The sequence below is a fragment of the Hypanus sabinus genome, chromosome 4 (assembly GCF_030144855.1).
Source record: "Hypanus sabinus isolate sHypSab1 chromosome 4, sHypSab1.hap1, whole genome shotgun sequence".
NCBI lineage: Eukaryota > Metazoa > Chordata > Chondrichthyes > Myliobatiformes > Dasyatidae > Hypanus > Hypanus sabinus.
Genome location: NC_082709.1, coordinates 109595237 through 109622451, shown reverse-complemented (window position 1 = coordinate 109622451; position 27215 = coordinate 109595237). Strand labels below are relative to the sequence as shown.

General features: G+C 39.3%; 1 protein-coding gene across 1 annotated transcript in view; it reads left to right on the top strand.

Moving 5' to 3' along the window:
* LOC132393076 (plastin-2-like) overlaps window positions 1-26463 on the top strand; it is a 69749-nt gene extending 43286 nt beyond the window's left edge. Inside the window, exons 10-16 of the mRNA XM_059967853.1 lie at window positions 1546-1741; window positions 2537-2615; window positions 10774-10888; window positions 12472-12605; window positions 13523-13646; window positions 15989-16113; window positions 24634-26463. Of these exons, the coding sequence (XP_059823836.1) occupies window positions 1546-1741; window positions 2537-2615; window positions 10774-10888; window positions 12472-12605; window positions 13523-13646; window positions 15989-16113; window positions 24634-24766 (906 nt within the window). The 3' untranslated portion in view covers window positions 24767-26463. The remainder of the gene's footprint in view (window positions 1-1545; window positions 1742-2536; window positions 2616-10773; window positions 10889-12471; window positions 12606-13522; window positions 13647-15988; window positions 16114-24633) is intronic.
* Window positions 26464-27215: the final 752 nt, after the last annotated feature.

Genomic DNA, 27215 nt, shown 5'->3' with positions numbered 1-27215 from the left:
TGTGAACTGAACTGAATTCAGGTGTGGACAGGAGGTTAGAAGATATGTAAGGCCAGGCAGGTAATCGTTTGGGGTGAGCGAACTGTTTTCCTATTGTTCAAATGTTGGTATAATTTCTGTGGAACACTCAGGTAAATGGTAAATTGATGGCTGTTAACGGATCATGAGAAATTGAACTCAACTGTATTAAGAGTAACATCACCATGCTTATAATTCAGGATACTTGCCAACTGTTAGTTGGATGTCAGTTATAGTTCAATTTCAAAGTAAATTTATTATCAAGGTACATATATGTTACCATATACTACCTTGAGATTAATTTTCTTGCAGGCATTTACAGAAAAAAAAGACAATAGAATTTTTTTAAACTATGCATAAACTTATAAATACCAATATACAAATGAAATGTGCAAATAAAAACAATATTGAGAACGTGAGTTGTAAAGAATGTTTGAAAGTGAGTCTGTAGATCATAGGATCAGTTCAGAGTAGTGTGAACAGTTCAGGATCCTCATGGTGGTGGTGTAGTTGCTGTTCCTGAACATGATGGTGTGGGACCTAAGGCATCCATACCTCCTACTTGATGGCAGTAGTAAGAAGAGGACATGGCCTGGATGGTGAGGGTCTTTGATGATGGATCTGCATTCTTGAGGCAGTGCTCCATGTAAATGTACTTAATGGTGGGGAGGGCTTTGCCTATGGTGGACTTGTCTGTATCCACCTTGTAGCCTTTTTCGTTCCTGGCTGTTGGTGTTTCCATACCGGTCCATGATGCAGCCAGTTAAAATATTCTCCACTGTGCATCTATAGAAGTTTGTCAAAGCTTTTGGTGATGTGCCAAATCTATGCAAACTTCTAAGAAAGTACAGGCTCTGTCTTGCCTTCTTTGTTATGACACTATGTCTTGGTACAAGGGCAGATCCTCTGCTATGTTGATAGGAAGGAATTTAAAACTACTAACCCCCTCTACCTGGACCTGCATCTTCTTCCACCCGTAGTTGATAATCATCACTTTTGTTTGGCTAACACTGAGTGAGAGGCTGTTATTGCTGCACCACTCAACCAGATTTTGTATCTCTATCCTATGTGCTGATTCATCACCACCTTTGATTCAGTTTACAGCACTGTAATCGTCAGCAAACTTAAATGTGGCATTGAAAGTGAACTTAGTCTCACAGTCATAAGTATATAGTGAGTAGACCAGGGGACTGAGCACACATCCCTGTGCTGATGGTGAGTGTGGAGGAGATGCTGTTACCAATCCATACTAACTGGGGATTGCCAGTGAGGAAATCAAGAATCCAGTTGCACAGGGAGGTACTGAGGCCCAGGTCTTGAAGCTTGGTGATGTGTTTTGAAGAGATTATAGTGTTCAATGCTGAGCTGTGGTCAACAAAGAGCATCCGGATGTATGTACCTTCAATGCCCAAGGTTCCAGAGCTGAGTGAAGAGCAGTGAGTTTTTGTGATTGTATGTTACGATTGCAGTTTGAGGTTTCAAAAACAAATCAGACTGAATATCACAAATACTTCATTACTTATTCAGGAAAAAGATGACTTGAAACGTGCAGAGTCCATGCTTCAGCAAGCTGATAAGCTTGGCTGCAGACAGTTTGTCACAGCAGCAGATGTCGTACGTGGAAACCCCAAGTTAAACCTGGCGTTTGTTGCCAATCTCTTCAACAAATATCCAGCTCTTCAGAAGCCTGAGAATCAAGACATTGACTGGAGTCTCCTGGAGGGTAAGTACCTGAGAAAATTAAAGTGCTTAAAATGTTTCATTTGTGAAGAACTTTGTCAGTCTGGTGTAAGATGTCAATCTAAACCTGCTAATCTTTTGGTACAAGTTAGTGCCTTTACTCTAATCAAATGCAATTGATGTTGCCTTCCCAGCAATGAGCTCCACTGGGTGCTACAAACTGAAACTTGGGTACAAACTCTTCAGGTTGAGCTCCACACTGCAACAGTACATTTATTCTTTCCTGGCACAGAGGGATGCAGTTGTTCAAAATGGATTTTGTTTTTTTCTATTAGATCAGCATAAATAATGTTAATAAGAAAATAAAGCAAGGTTGTAATTGGTGAAGAATATTGTGCATAGTTTCTTAGTAGGGAGAATATATATACTGGAAATTTTGAAGAGTACATTATCAAAGGTATGAGTAATGGATGCAAAGACAGACTTGAGTAATTGGATTTACTTCATTCAATCACTAAAATTCAGATAGATAAAGGTATCTTGACTCTATCTGATATATTTTCATTTAATTTCATACAGCAAGTTCCTGCTCGGGGTGGAGCATGGGTGGTTGTTTGTGGTCTGAGGCATGAGGGCAGTTTCTGAGGAAATAATCACATTTTTTAAGTAAGGTTACTTATCTCGATGTCCAACACTTATCAGCTGTGCAATTATCTCTTGTGCATTCTTCAACTACGTCTTCATATGGGCAATTTATGGATGCTCCCTAAATCATAGATTTTGCTGCCTTTTTGTTAGCAACTAAACACATTTTCTACCTGCTTCAATAATTTTGTAGGTGAGACAAGAGAAGAAAGGACTTTCAGAAACTGGATGAATTCACTTGGTGTGACTCCACATGTGAATCATTTGTACAGGTAAGGAAGACTGCAAAGGATAACTCTCAGGGCAAGACACAGGTTGTGGGGCCGACGTCACAGAACGTTAACCAAGTGCACCATCCACAACAAGTTGTTATGAAAGTCTAAATCATCCGCACTTAAAATGCTTTGCACAGTTAAGTGCTTTGTAAATTTCACATACAATCAATTGCTATTCTGCCCATGACAAATCTTAAGTATAAATTATTATAGCTCTATTTTAGAGAATCCAAAAGTGTTTTATATTCATAAATTTCTTTTTAAGGGTAATGTATAAAATAGTGTAGCCAATCTGGCCAAAGAAATCCCTCATAAATAGCTGTGTTATGGGTTATAGTGAAAAGGTAATCTACTTTAGTGATAATAGTTAAGGGGGAAAAAACTGATCACCAGACAGGGGTAAATAAGCAACACACACTAAACGCTGGAGGAACTCAGCAGGCCAGGCAGCATCTATGGAAAAGAGTAACAGTCAACCACTTGGGCTGAGACCCTTCATCAGGTCCTCTACTCTTTTCCATAGATGCTGCCTGGCCTACTGAGTTCTTCCAGCGTTTTGTGTGTGTTGCTTGGATTTCTAGCATCTGCAGATTTTCTCTTGTTTGTGGCAAGAGGGAAAAAAATCTGTTTCTTTTAAAAAAAAAATGCTGCGGGATCTTTACTATCCATATGAAGAATAAAAAAGGTCCTTGTCAATAACCTTCATGAACTTTTAATCAATAATCTTGCTGCCATTGTTAATTGGAATGAATGTCCAACATCCTGTAAACAACAACTCAGATAAGGAAGTGGTCCATGCCTGCATGCAACAAGGCCAGCACAACGTTCATGCTTGGGGCAGAGCAGTGATGTGAAATTCATACCATGCGTATGAGGCAATGCACAAGAGAATCAAACCACTACCGCTAGACAAAGAACTATTTTGTTATCACTGATTTTTTTCACCCAATTGCAAGTTATCATTTACTGGAAACACAAATGGACTAGCCACATAAATATTGTGGCTACAGCAACAGGTTAGTGACTATATATCTTGTGGAAGGTAATTTGGTAAATTATTGGAACATATATGTACCAAGATACAATGAAAAAAATTGTCTCATATTGTTCATTATAACAGTGCATTGTGGTAATACAAGGTAGAACAATAATAGAATTCAGAATGAAGTGTTACAGAGTAAATGCAGCACAGGTAGACAATAAATTGCGAGGTTAGGATGCAGTAGATTGTGAGGTCAAGAGTCCATCATATCATACTAGGGAACCATTCAATAGTATTATAACAGCAGAATAGAAGCTGTCCTTGAATCTGGTGATATATGCCTTCAGACTTTTGTATTTTCTGCCTGAAGGAAAAGGGGAGAAGGGAGAATGCCTGAGGCGGGTGGGTTTTTGATTATGCTGGCTGCTTTACTGAGACAGAGCCCATGAAAGGGGAAGCTGGTTTCCATGATATGCCGAGCTGTGTCCACAAATCTCTGCAGTTTCATGTGGTCACAGGCAAAGCAGTTGCCATACCAACCTGTGATATATTCAGACAGGATGTTTTTTACGGTGCATCGCTAAAAATTGGTAAGACTTCAAGGACATGCCAAATTTTTTTACCTCCTGAGGAAGTAGGGGTACAGGTGAATCTTTCACACCATAGCATGTATGTGGTTGGATCAGGCAGGCTATTTGTGCTGTTCACTCATAGGAACTTGAATTTCACAGCCCTCTCAACATGAGCACCATTGATTTAAACAGGAGTGTGTACACCTACCCTGTCCCTTAAGTCAATGAACAGCTGCTTTGAGGGAAAATTTGTTGCCACAACACCATGCCACTAGGTTCTCTATCTCCTTCTTAGATTCCAACTCACTATAGCTTGAGATATGTCCACCTACAGTGGTATCATCTGCAACTTATGGATAGAGTACTAACAGAATCCAGCCACAGAGTGAGTGTATAGGGAGTAGAGGGCTGAGGATACAGCTTTGTGGAGTATGAGTGTTGAGGATAATTGTGGCAGGGATATTGCTGCCTATCCTTACTGATTGCGGACTGTTGATCAGGAAGACAAGGCTCCTAACCCAGTACTGATCTCAGCTGCACACCACTAGTCACAGGCTTCCAATTAGAGAAGCAACTATCTACTACCAGCCTCTGACTTCTCCTACTAAGCCAATGTTGAATCCAATTTACTACTTCATCCAGAATGTCAGCCTGCCTCCTGTACAGAACGTTGTCAACGGCTTGCTAAAGTCCGTGGATTCAATATCCACTGACTAATGTAGCTCTTTTTTATTGCCTTCTCATTCTCCCAAATGAACCAAGGGTCATTCAACTGCAGCTCCAATTCCCTAACACATTCGTAAGGAGCTGCACCTAGATGTACTTCTTGCAAATGAACCATTGACCTGGGATCCATTCTCAGTACTCTAACTAGGCACCAATAAAGAAAGGAGAGAAACTTGACAAAAACCTCAACCTACTTTTCACCTCCTCCTTCTGAAGCCTATTGATTCAAAGCCTCAGCTCCCCACTCTAAACCTGGCCCACTCACACTATGGCCACTCCATGTAAACCTAACTTCTTTTTATTGGTCCTTAACAAGTGCCTAATAACACAAATAATTTCAAGCTCTGCTAAAAATCCCGAAAGGCCTTGCTCATTTCTTACATCTCATGCATACTCAAACAAGCATCAGCTTGCATGATCTCAGGCTCCTCTGAAAGTCCCAACAGGTCCTGCTTGCTTTTTAAACTTACACTTACTTGTTCCCCAAGTGCATATTATCCTAGTTTGGGCATCCTTCGATTCAGTTTAATCATCGCTGGAACCAACCTCAACAGTGAAGGAGTACCGTGAAATATCTTCACACCATCTGCAATGGTTATAGAATATAACAGAAGATCAGCACTGCATTTTCATGTGGTTTTGAAAGCCCCATTCACATCAATGAATGAGTTGAAATAATACATGAGCCCACAGCTTTCTGCTACTAAGTCAAGGGATACTTAGATAGAGCACAGTGATAAGTTTTTGAACGAAATTGAGATACAAATGGTCTTCCTGGCTTGCACTCCATATTCACCTTGTACTTTTACACTGGTTTTAACCTGCTTATAGGCTATGGGCTGATCTGTATCAATTACAACCAAAAGCAAATTAAATTTAATGCTAGTACGGTTTGGAACTTCCTAAAGCATTAACGTTAAGAATTGAAATTAACCTGGATGTATAATTAATAATGGACATTTTGTGGTATGACACAGAAATTGAACTATTTTTCACTGCTACCATTAGATGGTGCCACCATTCCATTTTGAATCAAATTCTTTCTCCACAATTGCATACACATACCACAGAGCAGGACAGCACAGCAACAGAGCCTTCAGCCCAGTAATCAAATGGCTAACTAAATTAATCCTTTCTGCCTACACAATATTCATATTCATTTCCCTTACATTCATGCACATATCTAAATGTCTCCTAAAAATTCCTAATATATCTGCATCTGCTACCACCCGAGGCAGCACATTCCAGGGAAATACCTCTCTCTGTGTAAAAAAAACTTGCCACTCCCCTCTTCTTTGAACTTACCCCTCTCACTTTAAGTGCATAGTTCATTATTCCAAGTTTAATTGTCATTCAACCATACATGAAAATCCAGAATACAGCCATACAAGACAGCATTACTTCAGGGCCAAGGTGCAAAATGCAGTACCAACAGCCACACCCAGCACAAAGAAGATATCAGTAAAATACAGTCACTGTTACGAACTGTAAAGATTTAGAGACAAACCAGCAGTAATAGATTTCACACTGGAGTCTGGTTTTGATGTTAAAACCACTATCCTTATTAGTATCTACTTATAATATAGTAACTTGACCAAGATAAACAAAAGTTAACAATGTTATGTGTAGAAGTGTGTGTAAATATAACTCACAAACTATCGAGCCTGGAGGAACAAGGTTTAGAGTCTTAAGATGGTAAAGTAGGAAAGTTCAGTAATCCAAGGAATAAATGATGGGAGAGAGATTTTTTTGTAATCCAGGGTAAATGTACAGAGATGGCAATTATGTTGAATTCCGCAAGTAAACAAAAACTGTCATTGAAGATCTTGTCCACTGAATCGATCCAAAGTCCACAGATATAGGAATATCTAAGGAATGTCGTCACAGGAATGTCGTCTTCAAGTGATTACCACATAACATACCCAGGCAAGGGCTAACTTCAGGTGGTCCCACAGGACATTCCTAAATCCTCTCCTTTGGATTATACAAAGTGACAGACACACATTCTGGAGCAAACCTTGCCCCGGCAGTTCTTAAATCCAAGTCTAACTGAGAGCAGCTGTTCTGTCTCTCTTGTTCCAACTGACCGTCTCTCTCTCTCTCTCTCTCTAAAAATCAGAAGTGAACTGAGAAAGTTGGTGCCTGACGTCATTGTTAGTCCCGTTTCACTCAGGCACTCTCTTAAAGAGTACAGTCCACAGCATACAAAACCTATGGGTTCGTAACATCACGCAAAAAAATATAGCCCAAGACCCTGCAGCTTAAACACCGTGTCACACCGCCTCCGGTGAAGTGCAGTGATTCTGACACCTCTCTTCTGGGCAGTTGTAAATAGGCGACACCCCAGCTTGAGGCCTAGTCCTCACACTAGCCAAAGGCACATAGTTCCTCCACTGTCCACCCTACCATCTGCTGATAAATCAGTGAAATGGACTTACAGCACTCCACATTAACAATATCTAAGGGGCTCTTTCTATCACAAAAAAAGCAGCTAAAACGATCCCTCACTGTCAGACTGCCTGTGTCCTTTGCACTCTGATGCAGTCAGCTGCATAATCCACACCAATGGAATTAGACATTTAAACATGCATGCCCTCTGGTATTAGGCATTTCAACCCTGAGGAAAAGATACTGACTGTCTACTCTGCCTATTCCTTTCATAATCTTCTTAATCTCCCCTCTTTACATTTGACCTATCAGATTTCCCTTCAGCCTCCACTGCTCCAGAGAAATAACCAAAGTTTGCCCAACCCCTCATTGTAGCACATATCCTCTAATTTAGACAGCATTCTTCTGCACCCTCTCCAAGACCTCGATCTCCTTCCTATAGTGGGGTGACCAGAACTGTGAGCAATACTCCAAATGCATCCTAACTAGGCTTTTATAAAGTGACAACCTAACTTCACAACCTTTGAACTCAATGCCTTGACTAATAAAGGCAAGCCTGCACATGCCTTCTTAACCACCCCATCAACTTGTGTAGCTACTGTCAGGGAGCTGTTAACTAGGACCCCTAGATTTCTCTGTTCATCAACACTGTTAAGAGCCTTGCCCTTACTGTCTCCTTACACTTGACCTACCAAGGTGCAACACTTCACATTTGGCCAGGTTAAGCTCTGCCGTTTCTCTGTCGATTTCTGCAACTGATCTATATCCCACTGTATTCTTTGCCAGTCCTCTATGCTATCCACAATGCAACCATTCTTTGTATCATCTACAGACTTATTAACCCACCCATCTATATTTTCCTCTTTGTCATTTATATACATTACAGACAGCAGAGGTCCCAGTACAGGTCCATGTGGAACACCATTAATCACAGACCTCCAACTAAAATAAGTCCCTTTGACCACTGCAAGCCAGTTCTGAATCCAAGTGGCCAATTCACCATGAATCCCATACATCTTAACCTTCTAAATCAGTCTCCTAATCAAAACTCTTACTAAAATCCATGTAGACAACCTCCACAGTTCTACCTTCATTGATCACCCTCGTTACCTCATCAAAAAACTCAGTCAGGTTAGTAAGACATGTCTTTCTCTGTACAAAGCAATGTTGGCTCTCCCTAATTAGGCCACCATTTTCCAAATGTTCATAAATCCTATCCTTAAGTATTCTACCTAGTAACTTCACTACCGCTGATGTAAGACCCATTGCTCTATAGTTTCTAGGATTATCCCTGGTTCCCTTTGTGAATAATGAAACAATATTAGCTACTTACCTATCCTCCAGGACCTTGCCCATGGCTAGAAAGTACATGAAGATATTGGTCAAGGCCCCAGCAATCATTTCTCTCGCCTCTCTCAATAACCTGGAGAATATTCCATCAGGCCCTGCAGATTTAGCCACATTAAAGGTTCTTGAGGAACCCAACTCTATCTCCCCCGTTACCTCAAAATGCCATAGCATGTTGATATGCACAGCACTGATCCCCCTATCCTCCATGTCCTTCTTCTTGGTAAATACCAATATATAGTACTCATTTATGACCTCACCCACATCCTTCATATCCAAGCAAATGTTCCCCTCTTTATCTTTCAGTGGTCCTACCCTCTCCCTAGTTATCCTCTTGCTCTTGATGTATGTAATGATTGCCTCAGGTTTCTCTTCAATCCTACTTGCCAGTACTGTGTGTATTAATATGCTAGGGCATTTCGAGGTAAAGAGGAAGACAGTGTTGGGTTTTCATGGCCCTTCTAGCTTTCCTAATTCCCTTAGAACCATAGAACACTACAGCACAGAAATAGGCCATTCTGCTTTATTCTGCTAGTCCTATTGACCTGCTAATATCCATAACCCTCCAGACCTCTCCCATCCATGTATCTATCCAATTTATTCTTAAAACTTCAGAGTGAGCCCGAATGTTCCCCCTAAACTCTTGAGTTTTTTTCTGGCTTCTTTATCATCTTCAAGGGCTATGTTTGACTCTAGCCTAAGCTTTACATACTTAACTTTTTCATCTTGATTAAATTCTACACCCCCCCCCCCCCAACCCCTGCCACAGCGTACACGAATCTCTTACCTTGCCATCCTCATCCTTCCTCCTGACTGGAACTTACCTGTCCTGTACTCTGTGCAGTTGGTCTTTAAACACCATCCACACGGATGTGGACTTGCCCAAAAACAGTTGTTCCCAATTAACTCTCCCTAATTCCTGCCTAATGCTCTCGTAATTTGCCCTGCTCTAATTTAGTACTTTTCCTGCAATGTCTATATTTATCCTTAACTATAGCTATCTTAAAACTTAAGGATTTGTGGTCGCTGTTCCGTAACTGCTCATCCACTGAAAGGTCAGTCACCAGGCCAGGCTTATTACCCAACACCAGGTCCAGTACAGCATCTCCTCTTGTTGGACTATCTGCATGTTGATTTAAGAAACCCTCCAGAATGCACATTACAAATTCTGCCCATCTAAAGCTCTTGCACTAAGAAGGTCCCAGTTTATATTAAGGGACAGTGTATATTAGAGTGTAGATATTGTGAGGGTAGGAATCACGTTACGCAGAACAAGCTAAATCATATGCAACTACTTACAAAAACTATATTGAACACAAACTATAACACAAACACTAACCTAGTAATTAAAAATGGACTTCTATTGGCATTGCCATTTAACGCCAGTGGCGGTAAATTCAGAAGAGATGCGTGGGGCAATCTGTTTTAAACACAGAATGGCGGGTGCCTGAAATACACCTTCTGGGAGTGGTGGTAGACAGGAGCATTCAAGGGGCTCTTGGATAGGCATATGAATGTATGAAATGGAAGGATATGGACATTGTCTGGGCAAAAAGAATTAATGTAGTGGATATTTGATTACTAATTTTATTAGTTTGCCATAACATGGTGAGCTGAAGGGCCTGTTCCTGTGCTTACAGTTCTATGTTCTAAATCCATTCAAAATGAAAGCTAGTGTCAATCTGCACATTTCTAGATTTGTATATATTTGGATAGATTGGAGTATTTTGGGAGATTTTTTTGCTCGTAAATTCAGCAGTTAATAAAACCATGTTCAATCATCAGCAGTTCATAGGAAGAATATCTGTTACCAAATTCCTGCTCCACGTTCCCTTTCTGACATTGATCAGCCTGCTGGAAAATTTCAAATGTTTTCTGCACTGGTTCTGAATATAATAATAACAGATTCCGAATCAGAATATTACAGCTTGTACTGGGTGTAGTTGTGTACTTTGGTCCGAAAACATGTCTTCACTCTAATCTGTTCTGAGTCAGTTTCAATGTTAAATCCTTATTTTAACAAAAGACTAAAACACGAATAAGCCTAACTCTTACCACATGTCATGTTTCAATTGCAGCATCTCATTCATTACTTTGTTAATGATCTAAATACATATTATTACATATCATTTTGTTTCAGTGACCTAGATGATGCCTTGGTGATTCTGCAGCTCTATGAAAAGATTAAGGTCCCTGTGGACTGGAGTCGGGTGAACAAGCCCCCTTATCCTAAGCTGGGTGCTAACATGAAGAAAGTAAGTGTTCAATTAAAACTTTCATTGGTATATATCAGAACAATCATATCAATGAGATTTTTGCAGTTTCACTCTTTGCTGATCACCTGACATCCCTGAAGCTGATGGCTATATAATCAAATAGCACAGAAACATGTCCTTTAGCCAACTCTGCCCATACTGACCATCAAGTACCCATCTGTAGCAAATATAGATTTATCTATAGGAAGATCAAAATCCTCCTACCTATACGTTTTATATATCACAATGGAAAGGCTAATTATCACTGTATTGAAAGCATTCCTTGGTTTCCATAGTTTCCATTTTCATAGCCAAAGCTGATTTGGTATGCTGAACACGTGGCAACAAATCTGTGGGCTGGTCTTCAAGATTGAGAGAACTTGTGTTCCTACTTTGGATCATGTGATCATGGAGTGTTTCCACCCTACCTGTCTCAGTGGTAAGCCACCCACACTATCTCAAGCAAATACCAAAGGCAACTCATGATCAATGACGGTCAAAGTCACACGACTTGTGGATATTTTGTGAATGTCTCTGACCCACTATTAAACGTCATTGCACAGAAACAGGACATTTGGTCCATTTAGTTTAGAATCACTTAGTCTAATTTCCACACCGATGTTCACTCTCCATGTTTTACATTTGTTGTTCATGCAACTATTTAATTCCTAAACAGACAAAAACTGATGAAATGAAATGGTTTGCACTCATGAATTCCATGTGTTTGATCATTTTCCTGAGCCAATTTTATTGAAAGAGCCATTAAATGATTTCTACTCTGATACTCTATCTGCAACTTTGGTTTGGATCTACATGTAAATGAAACTGCTGCTACCATTAATCCATTTTAGCTTGACTTTTAATTCCTTACAAAACAATACTGATTTTTAAATATTGTAAGACATGGTTCAATATCTGAAACGGATTTAAAAGCCAATTACTAAAGTTTGCTGGTGACACAAAGGTTGGCAACATAGCTAAAAGCATAAAAATTAGACATGAATAGATTATATGTGGGGGAATACGGAAATTGAGACAAGGTAAGATAATCAAATTTGAAGTGGGGAAAAAAGATAAGTGTTTTACAAATAGTAAAAAGCAGATAGAAAACAGGTAAAAGTAAAAAGTGCAAAGACCAACAAATCTGTGGGCTGGTCTTCAAGATTGCACACCAGTGCTACCGTGTAAATGGTGAACAGACTGGTAGGCAACTTTATGATCACTCCCTACTCTACCTGCAACTTTGAGCACCACCTTGGAATCTATTTAACACATTCAGCTCTTCGGCACACAGCTGCAACCAGAGGAGTATGGTCCCGTATGCTGGAACTTAAAGCAGAGTATCTTTATGTGAGCAGTAAGTGGAACAGTTGAATGAGTTCATTAATATCCATAGCTTTAATCTGGTGCATTGTAACTTGGTCCCAAACCATAACAAGGGGGACCTGCTCATTGATTTGAATTGAGCACCAATGATGGAAAAGGCAGGAACTCAAGCCCTTTGACTGCAATCGAGAAGAATTCATTATATAGATAATGAATTAAACCAATCTTGCTAACATGTAGGTTATATTATTCAACAGCTGGAAAACTGTAATTATGCAGTTGATCTGGGAAGGAACAAAGCCAAATTCTCACTTGTTGGCATCGCGGGTCAGGACCTGAATGAAGGCAAACACATGCCAACCTTAGCTTTGTTGTGGCAATTAATGAGGAGGTGAGTATATTTTAACTTATGTAGATAAGTGAGACAAAGATGGTGACAAGTGCTAACTGATAAATCATGGAAGTATTGGATAGTTTGGTACAAATTTGCTAATTTGTTGCATTTTGTAGATTTAACGTGTCTAGATTTTCCATATGGCTTGGGGTTTATACCAAAATTGTTGGTAGACAGCATGTATGCTGCTTACTATTAGGGCTGTTATTCCTGGAAATCCCTAACCCATCTGAGTAACTGAATATGAGGCACAAAGATCCTGGATTTCTATGTATTTTTTTCATTTGGCACCCATTCCCAAAACTTTATTGACCATCCAAAACACTATTGCCATCTAAGAGTTGTTCTGTAATTTTCTGTAATGGGTAGAAAAGTGATATGAGCACTATGAGTGAGGCATTTTGATTAGACAATGTGATCAGGACATTCAGCCTATATTAACTCCAGTTCCACAGCACATTGAGGATTTCCTACCCTGTATGAGAGTCCATTATACGTATTCCTTGAATAATTTCCTGAATCCAGGCTTAAATTTTCTTTTCAGCTCTTTGAATCCATGTCTCTTTGACAATCATTCTTCGAATCATACATTATAGAAATGTTCATCCCTCTGAATTTGTGCTAATTCTTTGAAAGAACAAGCCAATTAGTTTCATTACCCCTGCCTTTTAAGCTCTACATTTATATCCATCAAGTGTATTTCCAATTAAATTTTGAATCTGATTCCACCTCTCATTCGAATAATGCATTCCAAACCATAGGAATATTATTTTCTCACACCTTGAAGTAACGTTCATTTAATATATTTATTACTATAAGTTGCATTACAGCAACTACACTTCTGATGAACAATTGGGGTATTGACATCTCTTTTCGCAGTTCACCTCAAAGCAATGCTGTTTTCTTTGCTGTAGGTATACCTTGAACATGCTGGAGGAGATTGGTGAAGGTGAAAAGGTTAATGATGACATCATTGTGAACTGGGTGAATCAGACATTATCTGAAGCAGCAAAAAGCTCCACTATTTCTAGCTTTAAGGTAATTTACATTCCAAGTGTTTTACACATAGACCTCCCTGGGCCGAGCTCAACACTGAAATTTAAAATAGTAAATAAACAAATAGAGTAATTAAGAAATTATAATAAATAATTATATAAATCAATATGCAATACCCTAAATGCCCTCTTTATTAGGTATTTCCTGTATCTAATAAAATGGCCTTTGAGTGTATGTCTGTGGTCTTCTGCTGCTGTAACCTATCCTTTTCAAATTTTGATAGGTTATGTCAGGGATGCTCTTCTGCACAGCATTGTTGTAACAAGCAGTTATCTGAGTTACAGTTGCCTTCCTGTCAGCTTGAACCAGTCTGGCCATTTTTCTCTAACCTTTCTCATTAACAAGGCATTTTTGCCTTCAGAGCTGCTGCTCATTGGATGTTTCTTTTTTCTTTTCACACCATTTTCTTTAAACTCTAAAGACTGTTGTGTGTGAAAATCAGCAGTTTCTGAGGTACTCAAACCATCCCGTCTGGCACCAAAAATCATTTCACATCGAAGTTACTTAGATCATATTTCTTCCCCGTTCTGAAGTTTGGTCTGATCAACAACTGGACCTCTTGACCATGTCTGCATGCTTTTAAGCACTGAATTGCTGTCACATGATTGACTGATTAGTTATTTGCAATGATGAGCAGGTGTACCTAATAAAGTGCTACTGAGTGTACGTTGAATATTTGTATGTTCGATATATCCCTATATCTATTGACATGTATCTCTTCTAGTTGTCCTTCAGACACACACAGAAATACCATTCAATTTTTCAGTCAGTCACCACATCAACTTATTCAAATGGTTTTTATCTTAAGAAGTACTGCCACACCCATATATTAGGTGCTAAGACTATGTTGGTGGTTCTTTATCAGACTAGCATGTATAAGAACAGTTTACTGGTGTGTCATAATTTTTCAGTGATTCAATTATCAGTTACTTGAGGCTAATGGGGAGGGATAATCCAAACAAGCAGAGTCTACTTAAACATAGTCCAGTACTCTGCAATGAACAGTCTATTCATTTAATGGACAGTATGTACTTGCAGTCCCATGAATTAATCAGAGCCTACAATGAAACTACAGCCAAGTCTTCCAATAGTAGGGTTATTTCTTCAGAAAAATGCAGTGAGTGGAGGATGTCTACATTGTTTCATGAGTGAAAATCATTGCCAGCAGCATGGTCTTTGATTAGCAAGGGAATTATGTAATCATTTGCATTCTGGCACAAACTCAGGGTGGTACTTTGTGCAGCCTCAGGTATAGTTTCTTTTTTTCTGAATATATTTGAATAAAATCAATTGCAACAAAATGCATGTACATTTGGCCCTCCTTATCCACGGGGAATTGGTTCCAGGACTCCCTGCGGATACCAAAATACGCAGATGCTCAAGTCCCTTATTTAACCTGTCTCATTGCGGTGGACATTAGGACTCGGCGGGCGCAGCTCTGAATCCACAGTGTTTCTGTTCACGAAAATAATCGTGATCACGATTGAAGATAAGGTGGAAGCAATAAAGTGATCGGAAAGAGATGAAATGCCATCGGTCACTGGAAAAGCGTTGGGCTACAGTCGTTCAATGATCGGAACAATTTTAATGGAGCATGTGAAAGGCCCTGCCCCGATGAAAGCTTCAATTATTACTAAGCAACGCAGTGGTTTAATTATTGAAATATGTATGTTTCTTAAGTATTTTATATGCATAGAAAGGTAAAATATATACAATATACTAAGAGAAACTTCTGACTAACTGACATTAAATAATACCAGATGTACCTGTTCTGACGTCAAAACCGAATTAAAGACGGACTCAGGAATGGAACTCATTCATAACCCGGGGACTGCCTGTACTTTTAAATCATCTCTAGATTACTTATAATACCTAATACAATGTAAATGTATGTAAGTAGTTGTTATACTGTATTGTTTAGGGAATAATGACAAGAAAAAATAGTCTGTACATGCACAAACAATGAGTGCTGGAGTGAGAACTTCCGGGTTTTCCCAATCCGTGGTTGGTTGAATCCGTGCATGTGGAATCCGCGGATAAGGAGGGCCGACTGTATTTGATGGGTATCTGCAGAACATTTGAAGCTATGGCTCTGCGTGCATATTGCCAGGGTGGTTCTAAGCCTGAATTGAATGAATCCTTTCCACACTAACCCCTCACTTGGCTATCAGATTCTAAGCCTCACAACTGTGAGGCTTAGAATAAATGGAGATCCAGTAGATGACCTTTGCAGATTAACTCACAAAGCCACTAACCTATAAAAGCATCAAATTTATGCTGAGTTTTCTGACATTTGCCATTCCAATATGTTCCCTAATCCACAGGACAAAGAAATTAGCACAAGTATGCCAATACTGGATTTGATTGATGCCATTCAGACCGCATCCATCCGATATGACCTTGTGAAGACAGGAGACTTGACTGATGAAGAGAAGCTTGAAAATGCTAAGTGAGTCATATCTAAATACTATAATATTTAAGAAGAAATCAGGAAAGCATATTTATTATTAATTCATGGCTTGTGGGTGTCACTGGCAAAGCCAGCATTTATTTCCTGTTACTAATTGTCTTTGATAAGATGATGATGAACTGCCTTCTTTAACTGTTAAGCTAAAAGGACTCCCACAGAACTATGTAGCTTTCATACAATTATGGAAGATAGGAATAGGAGGACATTTTGCAGTTTCGAAGGGAGTGAAGAATACTTATTTAACTCTCTCATACTTTTCCCTTAAAATTATTTCCTGTCACAAACTATTCCAGCTTCCTTTTGAACAACTGAATCTGTATTCCAACTTCCAGCCAGTCACTATGTTTTCTTTCGAAGCACATTTGCTTCTTTCAGCAATCATCTTCTTTCTGTGCCCTCTAGTTCTTGACCCGACAGCCACTTCTGCTCTCAATCTATTCTATAGTTTATAATCTTCAAGATTTTATATACCTCAATTTGTTCTCCTCATAATCTCCTCTTTTCCATCAAAAACTATCACAGGTTCTGCAATCTATCTGCACAGTCAAAATTCCTCAATTTAGGAATTATTTCCTACACCTTCTTCAAGGCATTCATATCCTTAAAAGTCTAGCACCCAGAAATGGTCACAAGACTAGTCACAATTGTGGTTTTACTAGTAGCAAATAAAGGTTCAATGTGACTTACTTGCTCTTGTACCCTTTTGCTCTGTCTATCCTGTCTGATTTTTTCAAGGTGGTGGTTAATCTGCCCTGACCCTTTCACTGAATTAGGTACATGTACCTTCAGATCACTGTTTCTGTATCACTGTCACAATTGTGCCCTCTAATTTTATATTGCCACATTTATTTCTACCAAAGTGTAAGTACTCACTTTTCACTGTGTTAAATTTCATCTGCTGCCTACTGTATTTACCCATTCCCAGCAGCCCATTTTAAGAATATCAGTGATCTTTAGTACTGACTCGTGGAAAATTCCACTGTAGTCTAGGGGTTCTCCACTTCAAGACCATGGACCCCTCGTTTAATGGTAAGAGTCAATGGTGAGAAAAAAGTTGAGACCCTCTGGGTCCAAAACTAACTTTCATTTCTCATCCATTTGCTGCCATTTAGTCAATGTTCTATTCCCTGTGCTGTGTGGTCTCCAATCTGGATCAACTATATCAAAACTATTTCCAAATTACATTTATATCTTATCAAGTACATCTCCCTCTGTTATGGGAGAACTCTGTTGATATGGAGTCAGAGGAGATGCAGCATGGAAACAAGCCCATTCATCCCACACTGACCAAGGGTCAGCTGATCAATTAAACCCAATGTGCAAATCTATGCCAGTTTTCCCTAGTCAATCCACAGTTGTTCAAGTGTCTACTAATTGTGTCCCTGATTATCAGGAACTTTCCCCACTCGATAGATTAAACTGACTGGTCTGCAGTTACCGAGTTTACCCCAGCACCTTTTTCAGAATAAAGTGTAGCATTTACAGATCTTAGGCACTACCCCTAAATCTATGGAAGTTTGCAAATTTAAAGTGGGTCTTCTGCATTTTCTCCCCTGCTTTCATCAGCAACAGCATGCATCACATTTCAGCCAGCTGCTTTATCCACTTTAGTGAAGCTGCCTATTCTGATGTATTCCTTTTATCAATTTATAATCCACCCAAAATACTAATTGGATTGTTCTTGCTCCAGCACCATCTTCCTTGCTCCTCCCCATGTCCTTTTTACCATTATCATCCCAGTTTATATGTGGATTATTCAGGTCCCCCAGCATCACATTTATAATTTTTTTCAAATCTTTGTAGTTTTCCTGAATTTGCTCCTCACTATCCTTTCCCTTTACTGGAGGCAAACACAATACGTTATTTTATATAATGCTGATTTTTATTCAAATAAATTATTTCATTAGACATCATTTTTTTCAGGACATCATCCCACCTCTCTCCGGTAATGATGGAATAGATAGCTTTGTTGCAAAGTTTGCAGACAACAGGTGGAGGGACAGATAGTTTTGAAGAAGTAGAGAGACAACAGAAGATTAAGAGAATGGGCAAAGAAGTGGCAGATGGAATATAGTGTGCGGAAGTGTAAGGTCATGCATTTTGGTAGAAGAAATGAAAGGGTTGACTATTTTCTAAGTGGAGAGAAAATACAAAAAACTGAGGTGCAAAGAGACTTGGGAATCCTTGTGCAGGACTCCCTGAAAGTTAATTTGCAGGTTGAGTCTGCAGCAAGGAAGGTAAATGCAATGTTAGCATTCATTTCAAGAGGACTGGAATATAAAAGCAATAATATAGTGTGAAGACTTTATAAAGCATTGGTGAGGCCTCACTTGGAGTACTGGCAGCAGTTTTGGGCCTCTTATCTTAGAAAGGATGTGCTGAAACTGGAGAGGGTTCAAAGAAGGTTCAGGAAAACAATTCCAGGATTGAACAGCTTGTCATATGAAAAGCATTTGATGGCTCTGGACCTGTATTCACTGGAATTCAGAAAAATGAAGAATGACCTAATTGAAACCTATCGAATAGTGATAGGCCTTGATAGGGTGGATGTGGAGAGGATTTTTCCTATAGTGGGGTGCCTCAGACCAGAGGACCCCACAGAATAGAGGGCATCCTTTTAGAATGGAGATGAGGAGGAATTTCTTTAGCCAAAGAGTGGAGACCAAGTCTTTATACATATTTAAAGCAGAGGTTGATAGATTTTTGATTGGTCAGGAGACGAAGGGATATGGGGGTGGGGGGAGAGGCAGGAGATTGAATCTGAGAGGGAAAATGGATCAGGCATGATGAAATGGCAGAGCAGACTCAATGGACCAAATGGCCTAATTCTATTCCTATATCTTATGGTAATATTTTTCTTAAACAGCAGAGCAGTACTCTTCTCATCCTTCCACTCCTCACTGCCCCACCACCATTCTTCCACTCCTTACTTTTACTGAACTTTGTATCCATGAATATTTAGAACCAATTCCCAGCCCTACAGCAGGGTTTCTTATTCATCAGACCACATCACTGAAAGTTTCCCAGCCTTGCATAATACAGCGTGTGTTTGTGTACATGCAGTGTAAACCATATCTTACACTCTTTTGTACTTTTTATTCTGGTCCAACCTAAAGGTTTTCTCTTGATTGCTATTCATCTCTCTCAATTCTTTTTTGTCTTTTTCAAAGTAGCATCTGATGTTCAATCTAAGAATCTCCTTGCAAGGGTATTGTTCCCCCTGTACCAAGCTGCAATTTACCTGGTCATTCAGGTCCCACCTCCCCACAACCACTCCCAATTCCCCAGTAATCTAATGCACCATCTCACCAGCTACATGTTTATGTGTGTTGTCCTCTAACTTCTGTACTTGTTGGTGCATGGCTTGCAGGATCTCACCACTCACCCTATTCTTAACTTCCGTTATTAGTACCAATCTCAGGTTATTTTCCTTCTCCTGAGAAATGTTATGCAATCTCAGTAATATCCTTGAATGATAAACGTGATTCTAGCATTATGGAAGCAGGACACTATCTGGGATCACTTCCATAATCATAGAGGTGTCTGTCTGCTCCCATGCTAGAGAAAGTCCTTCAGCTACTGGCATTAGCCTTTCTCAACCTGCTTGTTTTAAAAAAAACTCGAAAGCTCCATTTCCTGCTCCATTTTTAAACTCAGAGTTTCTCTTTCCTTCACCTTGGTTACAAGACAAAATTTGATACTGACACAAAATTAAAAGTTTGTCCAAAGGTGTAAATTTAGAGGAGGAAAGATTAGGGAGGAAATTTCAGAGTACAGAGCCATGTTAAGTAATGGCATGCTTACTTAAGGTGGGATGAATTACATTTAGTAATGCTCACTGGACTAGAATTAGAAAAGCATTTTCATCTAAGAACTTCAGGGTATTACTGTACCAGAACATAGCCATTAAGTTTTGTAACAAAGGGATATTTAGAAATAAAACATTCTTTGCAGCCTCTCTGGGAGAACAACGGATGAGGTAAGAGTATCAGGGGATATAGAGCTTAGCTGATATTTGCTTCAATGAATTACATAAGACATAGGAATAGAATTGGACCATTTGGCCCATCGAGTGCTCTGCCATTCAATCACGGCTGATCCTTTTTTTCCCTCCTCAGCCCCACTCCCCAGCCTTCTCCCTGTAACCTTTGATGCCATATCCAATCAAGAACCTATCAAGCTCTGTCTTAAATACACCCGATGACCTGGCCTCCACAGCTGCCTGTGGTAATAAATTCCACAAATTCACCACTCTCTGGCTAAAGAAATTTCTCTGCATTTCTGTTTTAAATGGAAGCCTCTCTATCCTGAGACTGTGCCCTCTTGTTCTAGACTTCCCACCAGTGGAAACTTCCTTTCCACATCTACTCTGTCTAGGCCTTTCAACATTTGAAATGTTTCATTGAAATATCCTCTCATTCTTCTAAATTCCAACAAGTACAGACCCAGAGCTATCAAACATTCCTCGTATGATAACCCTTTCATTCCCAGAATCATCCTTGTGAACCTCCTCTCCAATGCCACACATCTTTTCTCAGATGAGGAGCCCAACACTGTTCACAGTACTCAAGGTGAGGCCTCACCAGTGCCTTATAAACCCTCAGCATCACATCCCTGCTCTTGTATTCTTGACCTCTTGAAATGAATGCTAACATTGCATTTGCCTTCTTCACCACCAACTCTACCTACAAGTTAACTTCTAGGGTGTTCTGCATAAGGACTTCCAAACACTTTTGCATCTCAGATTCTTGAATTTTCTCCCCATTTAGAAAATAGTCTGCACATTTATTTCTTCTACCAAAGTTCATGACCATGTATTTTCCAACATTGTATTTTATTTGCCACTTTCTTGCCCATTCTACTAATCTGTCTACATCCTTCTGAAGTCTAGCTGTTTCCTCAACACTACCAGCCACTCCACCAATCTTTATATCATCTGCAAACTTGACAACACAGCCATTTGTTAATCATCTAAATCATTAATATACAGCATTAAAAAGATTTCAACATGCAGGTCAATTAGGAAAATTAGGTTGGCAGTGAATCTCAAGAAAGTGAGTTTGTTGAATGTCTACGAGATGGCTTTTTAGATAAATTTGTCGTTGAACCTGCTAGGGGATCAGCTATACTGGATTGTAGTCTCAACAGTCTCAACATCTACAGAACACCACCAGTCACTGGCAGCCAACCAGAAAAGGCTCCTTTTATTCCCACTCACTGCCTCCTACCAATTAACTAATGCTCTAACCATGCCGGTAACTCAAAAGTAATACCATGGGCTCTTAACTTGGTAAGCAACCTCATGTGGAAGCTTATCAAGGGCTTTCTGAAAGTCCAAATATACAACATCGACTGCATCTCCTTTATCTATCCTACTTCTAATCTCATCAAAGAATTCCAACAGGCAACCCTTAAAGCAACCATGCTGACTCTGTCCTATCTTGTCCCGTGTCACCAAGTACTGATAACCTCATCCTTAACAATTGACTCCAACACTTTCCCAACCACTGAGGACAAGCTAACTGGTCTATAATTTCCTTTCTGCTACCTTCCTCTTTTCTTAAAGAGTGGAGTGGCATTTGCAGTTTTCTAATCCTCTGGCACTATGCCAGAGTCCAAAGATTTCTGAAAGATCATACTAATGCCTCCACAATCTCTACTGCTACCTCTTTCACAATCCCAAGGTCATCTGATCCAGGTGACTTATATACCTTAGGTCTTTCAGCTTTTTGAGCACCTGCTCCCTTGAAATTGTAACTGCATTCACTTCTCCTCCCTCACACCCTTCAACATCTGACACAGTGCTAGTGTCTCCCACAGTGAAGACTGATGCAAAATACTCATTTAGTTCATCTGCTACCTCTTTGTCCCTCATTATTATTTCTCCTGTCTCATTTTCTAGCGATCCTATATCCACTCTCATCTCTCTTTTATTTGTTAGATACATGAAAATCTGCTAATGATTCTTTTAGTTGCTCTCTGTAAATTTTTAAAAGCTTCTCAATCTTTTGTCTTATCATTAATTTTTGCTTTGTTGCATGCCCTCTCTTTTGTTTTTACATCACCTTTGACTTTCCTTTCAGCCACAGTTGTACTGTTTTGCCATTTGAGTATTTCATTGTTTTTGGAATACATCGATCCTGTACCTTCCTCATTTTTCCAGAAACTCATACCATTTCTATTCTGCTGTCATCCCTGCCAGCAGTTCCTTCCAATTTACTTTGGCCAACTCCTCTCTCATACCACTGTAATTTCCTTTACTGCACTGAAATACTGCTGTGTCAGACTTCACTTTCTCCGTACCAAATTTCAAGTTAAGCTCAATAATACTGTTATCACGGCCTCCTAAGGGTTCTTTTACTTTAAACTCCCTAATCACCACACCACCCCCCCCCCCCCCGTTCATCACGTAACACCCAATCCAGTATAGCTGATCCCCTAGCAGGTTCAACGACAAATTTATCTAAAAAGCCATCTCGTAGACATTCAACAAACTCACTTTCTTGAGATTCACTGCCAACCTAATTTTCCTAATTGACCTGCATGTTGAAATCTCCCATGACTGTCATAACATTGCCCTTTTTATCCATCTTTTCTATTTCCCATTGTAATCTGTGGTCCACATTCCAGCTACTGTTGGGAGGCCCGTATATAACAGCCATCAGGATCCTTTTACTCTTGCAGTTCCTTAACTCAACCCACAGGGATTCAATATCTTCCTATCCTATGTCACACCTTTCTACTGATATGATGTTGTTCTTTAGCAGCAGAGCCATGCCACCCCTCCCCCCCTGCCTATCCCTCCAATACAACATCTATCAGAGCTGGACATTCAGCTCCCAGTGACAACCATCCTTCAGCCACAATTCAGTGATGGCCACAACATCATACCTGGCAATCTGTAATAGTGCAACATGATCATCCACCTTATTTCTTAAACTCCACGCATTGAGATACAACACTTTGAGTACTGTATTTGCTACCCTTTTTGATCCTTCATCCCTAATGCACTGATACTCACCTTGCTGACTGCAGTTTTGTCCTGCCCTTCCTGACAGTCTGACTGCACATTGTCTTTGATTTTTACCATCCATTCTATCCTGCAACCTTTCATTCTGGTTCCCAGCCCCTGCCAAATTAGTTTAAACCCTCCCCAACAGCTCTAACAAACCTACCCGTGAGCATATTGATCCCCCTGAAACCTGTCTCTTTTAAACAGGTCATACCTTCCCCAGAAGAGATCCCAATGATCCAAGAACCTGAAGCCCTGCACCCTGCACCAGCTTCTCAGCCACATACTTATTTCCCAAATCATCCTGTTTCTACCCTCACTGGCACATGGCACAGACAGCAATCCAGATATTACTACCCTGGAGATCCTGCTTCTCAGCTTTCTACCACCTCTCTAAATTCTCTTTTCAGCAACTCTTTGTTTTTCCTTCCTATGTCATTGGTACCAATATGTAGCAAGGCATCTGCCTACTCTCCCTTCCTCACCAAAATACTGTGGACATGATCCAAGGCGTCCCTGACCCATCTGGAAGGCAATATTCCATTCGGGTGTCTGGTTCATGTCCACAGAATCCCTATCTGATTCCCTGACTATTGAATCCCCTATCACTACCGCTCCCCTCTTGTCCCTCTTTCCCTTCTGCACCATGGACCCATGCTCAGTGCCTGTAACCCGCTCTCCAAGGCATTCCCCCAGGAGGTCACCCCCACAACAGTATCCAAAGCAGTGTACTTATTATTGAGAGGAATGGCCACAGGGATGCTCTGCACTAACTGCCTATTCACATTTCCATTTCTCCTGACAGCTACACACCTCATGCAACTAAATATGGTCAGGGTATATGATCAGACAGGTTTGAATTATGACGGACTTGATCCCATTCCTATTTTCTTAAATTAATAAATCAACTGACCAACTAACTCTAGCAAATCAGGTAGAATAGACTTCTTAAACTTAATCTGAGCTGTCAATATCCTTACAGCAATAAATCCTGTTTATCCTTCAATCCTACATATGCTGATCCCAGTTTTAATTCACATGCTTTTCTAATTCCACGAAGGTACTTCATCTCACTGGCTCTCTCCCCTTCTTTTTCTTGAAAACCAGTCTTGTTATCAGTCTAGTTTCTTGCTAGCTTGGAGCAATTTCAGCCTTATTGAACTCTTCAAAGCTACTTTAATGACATTAAAGACACTATACAAATGAACATTTTTGTTTGTCACCTGAAATCAACAATTCATTTATTTTTGCTGCAGTAATGTAATAAATGGATTTACTCTGATATTTTACAATGCTCAGTATCATTACTAATGTTCCTATATAGTACAACTTATCTTTTTATTCCACACTCTTTAGATACAACAATGTTTCCTGTCTATCAATTATATTATTACAGCAATTATTTACTAATTTAAACTAAACTAATGGCTGGCCTTATTAAAAAGATCAGTCTGACCTAAATACATTTTATATTGCTTTAATCAAAGGTATGCCATTTCAATGGCAAGAAAAATTGGAGCTCGAGTCTACGCTCTTCCAGAAGATCTAGTTGAAGTAAAACCAAAAATGGTAATGACTGTCTTTGCATGCCTGATGGGAAAAGGAATGAAGAGAGTCTAAAGGATTTGAACCAAGTTAAACTGTTTTCTTCTGGCATTGGAGGCAACATTCAAATGCTGGACCTTTGATCAGAAATACTCCTGTCTTACTTTACCTGGCTTTGCAATTGCAGACTAAAATAATAGATCAAAATTTTTCATTTCCCTAAACATTATATAAAAATCTGAGCACATTCTAGAACACAAGCTGAACTATGGGAAAACTGCTATGCATTCATCTAAACCAAAGATATTAGTTAACATGAGAGCACTTCCCAGCGCAGAAGCCTTTTATTTGGAAAATGAATTATGAGACCTAGAACAGCTTTGGATATTTTCTTTACATGCACAGGATAATGAAGAGTCTGAGGACATTTGATAGCTCTTTACAATTACCTAAGTTTTGCTGGAACAAGGCATCAAGTACCATGCTTTAAGCTTACTCACATCATTTAGCTTTAAAATCTATTGCCCTAAAAATTGTTGATAACTTTGTGAAAAAATTGAAGTACATTAAAAACAAAAAGTTGGATTAAGGGAGAGATGGTAGGCAGAAAGAACAACAAAATAAAATGTAGAATTTTGTTTTCATAAATGTTCTCTTAAGTAATTCACAAATAGTGAATGTTTCCACTACTGGCAAGAGACAATGATAAAGTACATTGAATCACATTGTTAATTCTGTTTATTCCCACACAACTTTTTCTACCTATTAAATGAACAGTTAAAAGTGCAAATGCAGCAACTTCATGTCAATTGCCAGGTTGTTCAGCACAGGATGCTGTTTACCCGAGTCTAATGGCAGAAGAGTGCAAATCAGCCCTCTAAATTCAGGTTATTTATAAACTCTGGGCTCTCACTTCCTCAAGCTGCTGAAAATAGCATTGTTTTGTTATTCAGACTTTTTTTCCCAACTGAATCTTCAAGTCAATGAAATGTGAAATTGCAGGTTGACACAGAAGATTTCTGCTACATCTAGATTTAACCCTAAGGCTAGAGCTAATTTTTTATGCCATGTGTATACTCCCACCACTGAAATTTACCAGTACATTGTGTTGTCTACATACAATTTTCTCTGAATTCACAGATAGCAATAAAAAGAATTAAAAATGAAACAAGATTATTGTTATGCTCATTTGTCCATAGCTGTCAGGTGATCTGCAAATATGCTGAGTGCATGTCCATTGTTATACATCCTGAATAATGCTCTCTGGATAATTACTGGTAACAGTCTTGCAAAATAAACTTGCATGTATACTTACAAGATGTTTCCTTAGTCACTCTTAATTAGAGTTCTTAAAAGGATTGATCATCTGGAAGGTAGATTATCTAGTGGATATTTCAATATCTGAAGGATATAATGATGGATATCAAAATTACCAAATTTTATGTTTTTAACCAACTCTTCAACCCAAATCTGTTTTTATATTTTGGTTTTATAAAATTCATATTGAAATACTAGCTTTAAGCATAAAGTGCTATTAAAGTATTTACAAATTTAAAGTTTGTGCTTCATATAAATATGCTGATAAAATTATTTGACATTTTAAGAAAACAATGCATACTTACATCATACAGCTTTTCTTCTTGTATTCCTTTCACTTACAATGGCAATCCTAGTTGACCATTTCTTCAATAATTCCAGTCCCTGTGCTAGGGGCATTTGCAATCTTTTTATAGTTTAAAAAATAAAATTTATTCATAAAAATAAATACAAGAAATTTTAAAGAAGTGTGCTTGGCTTTCTCAGAGTCGTTCATAGTGTTGTGCAGCCTGTACATTCATCATGTTATTGGTTTTAGCACATTGGCACTCATGTGGCTTCCTGGGATAGTGCAAACCTCAAGTGTTTGAGATGCTTCTGTGTAGAGTTCTTCTATGTATAATGGCAGAACCGTAGACTGCAGTCTTTTCCCACAAAGCCTTTGTATTGACTCCATCAAGCTTCAATGCATCCTTTTACACATACTCCTGCAACCTGAAACGTGTCAGCCAGCACCATTCCCTCACGAATCTCATTGTACTGTAACATGCTTTGGAGAGACCAAAGTGCAGCTTTCACTATGTCTGTCTAGGTATGTATCTCTGGAAACAACTTGTAGATCAGAAAGTCCTCTGCTGCACCGCATACTCGGGAGGAACATTGACAAGAAACCTTACATCCTTATTCACACCTTTTTTTTTGCAAAAGCACAGCCCACAAAGAGCAGGGTGATTGTTTCAACTTTATCATAGCCATCTTGAGGGAGGTGTGCATTAGAAGTGAGACTCTAACTGCTCAGGAAGAACCTGAAGGGAATGGCACCTCACTGCCATTCTTGCAAGGTGGTGATGCTTTTTGGAGAGTTCTACCAAATTATTTTGACAGTCTGCTCGGAGTACCATTCCACATGATCTTTCCCTGTAGTGCCTGTAGAACATTCCATGCTGACAACTCGTTGATGAACTTGTGCTCAAAGGTGGATACACAA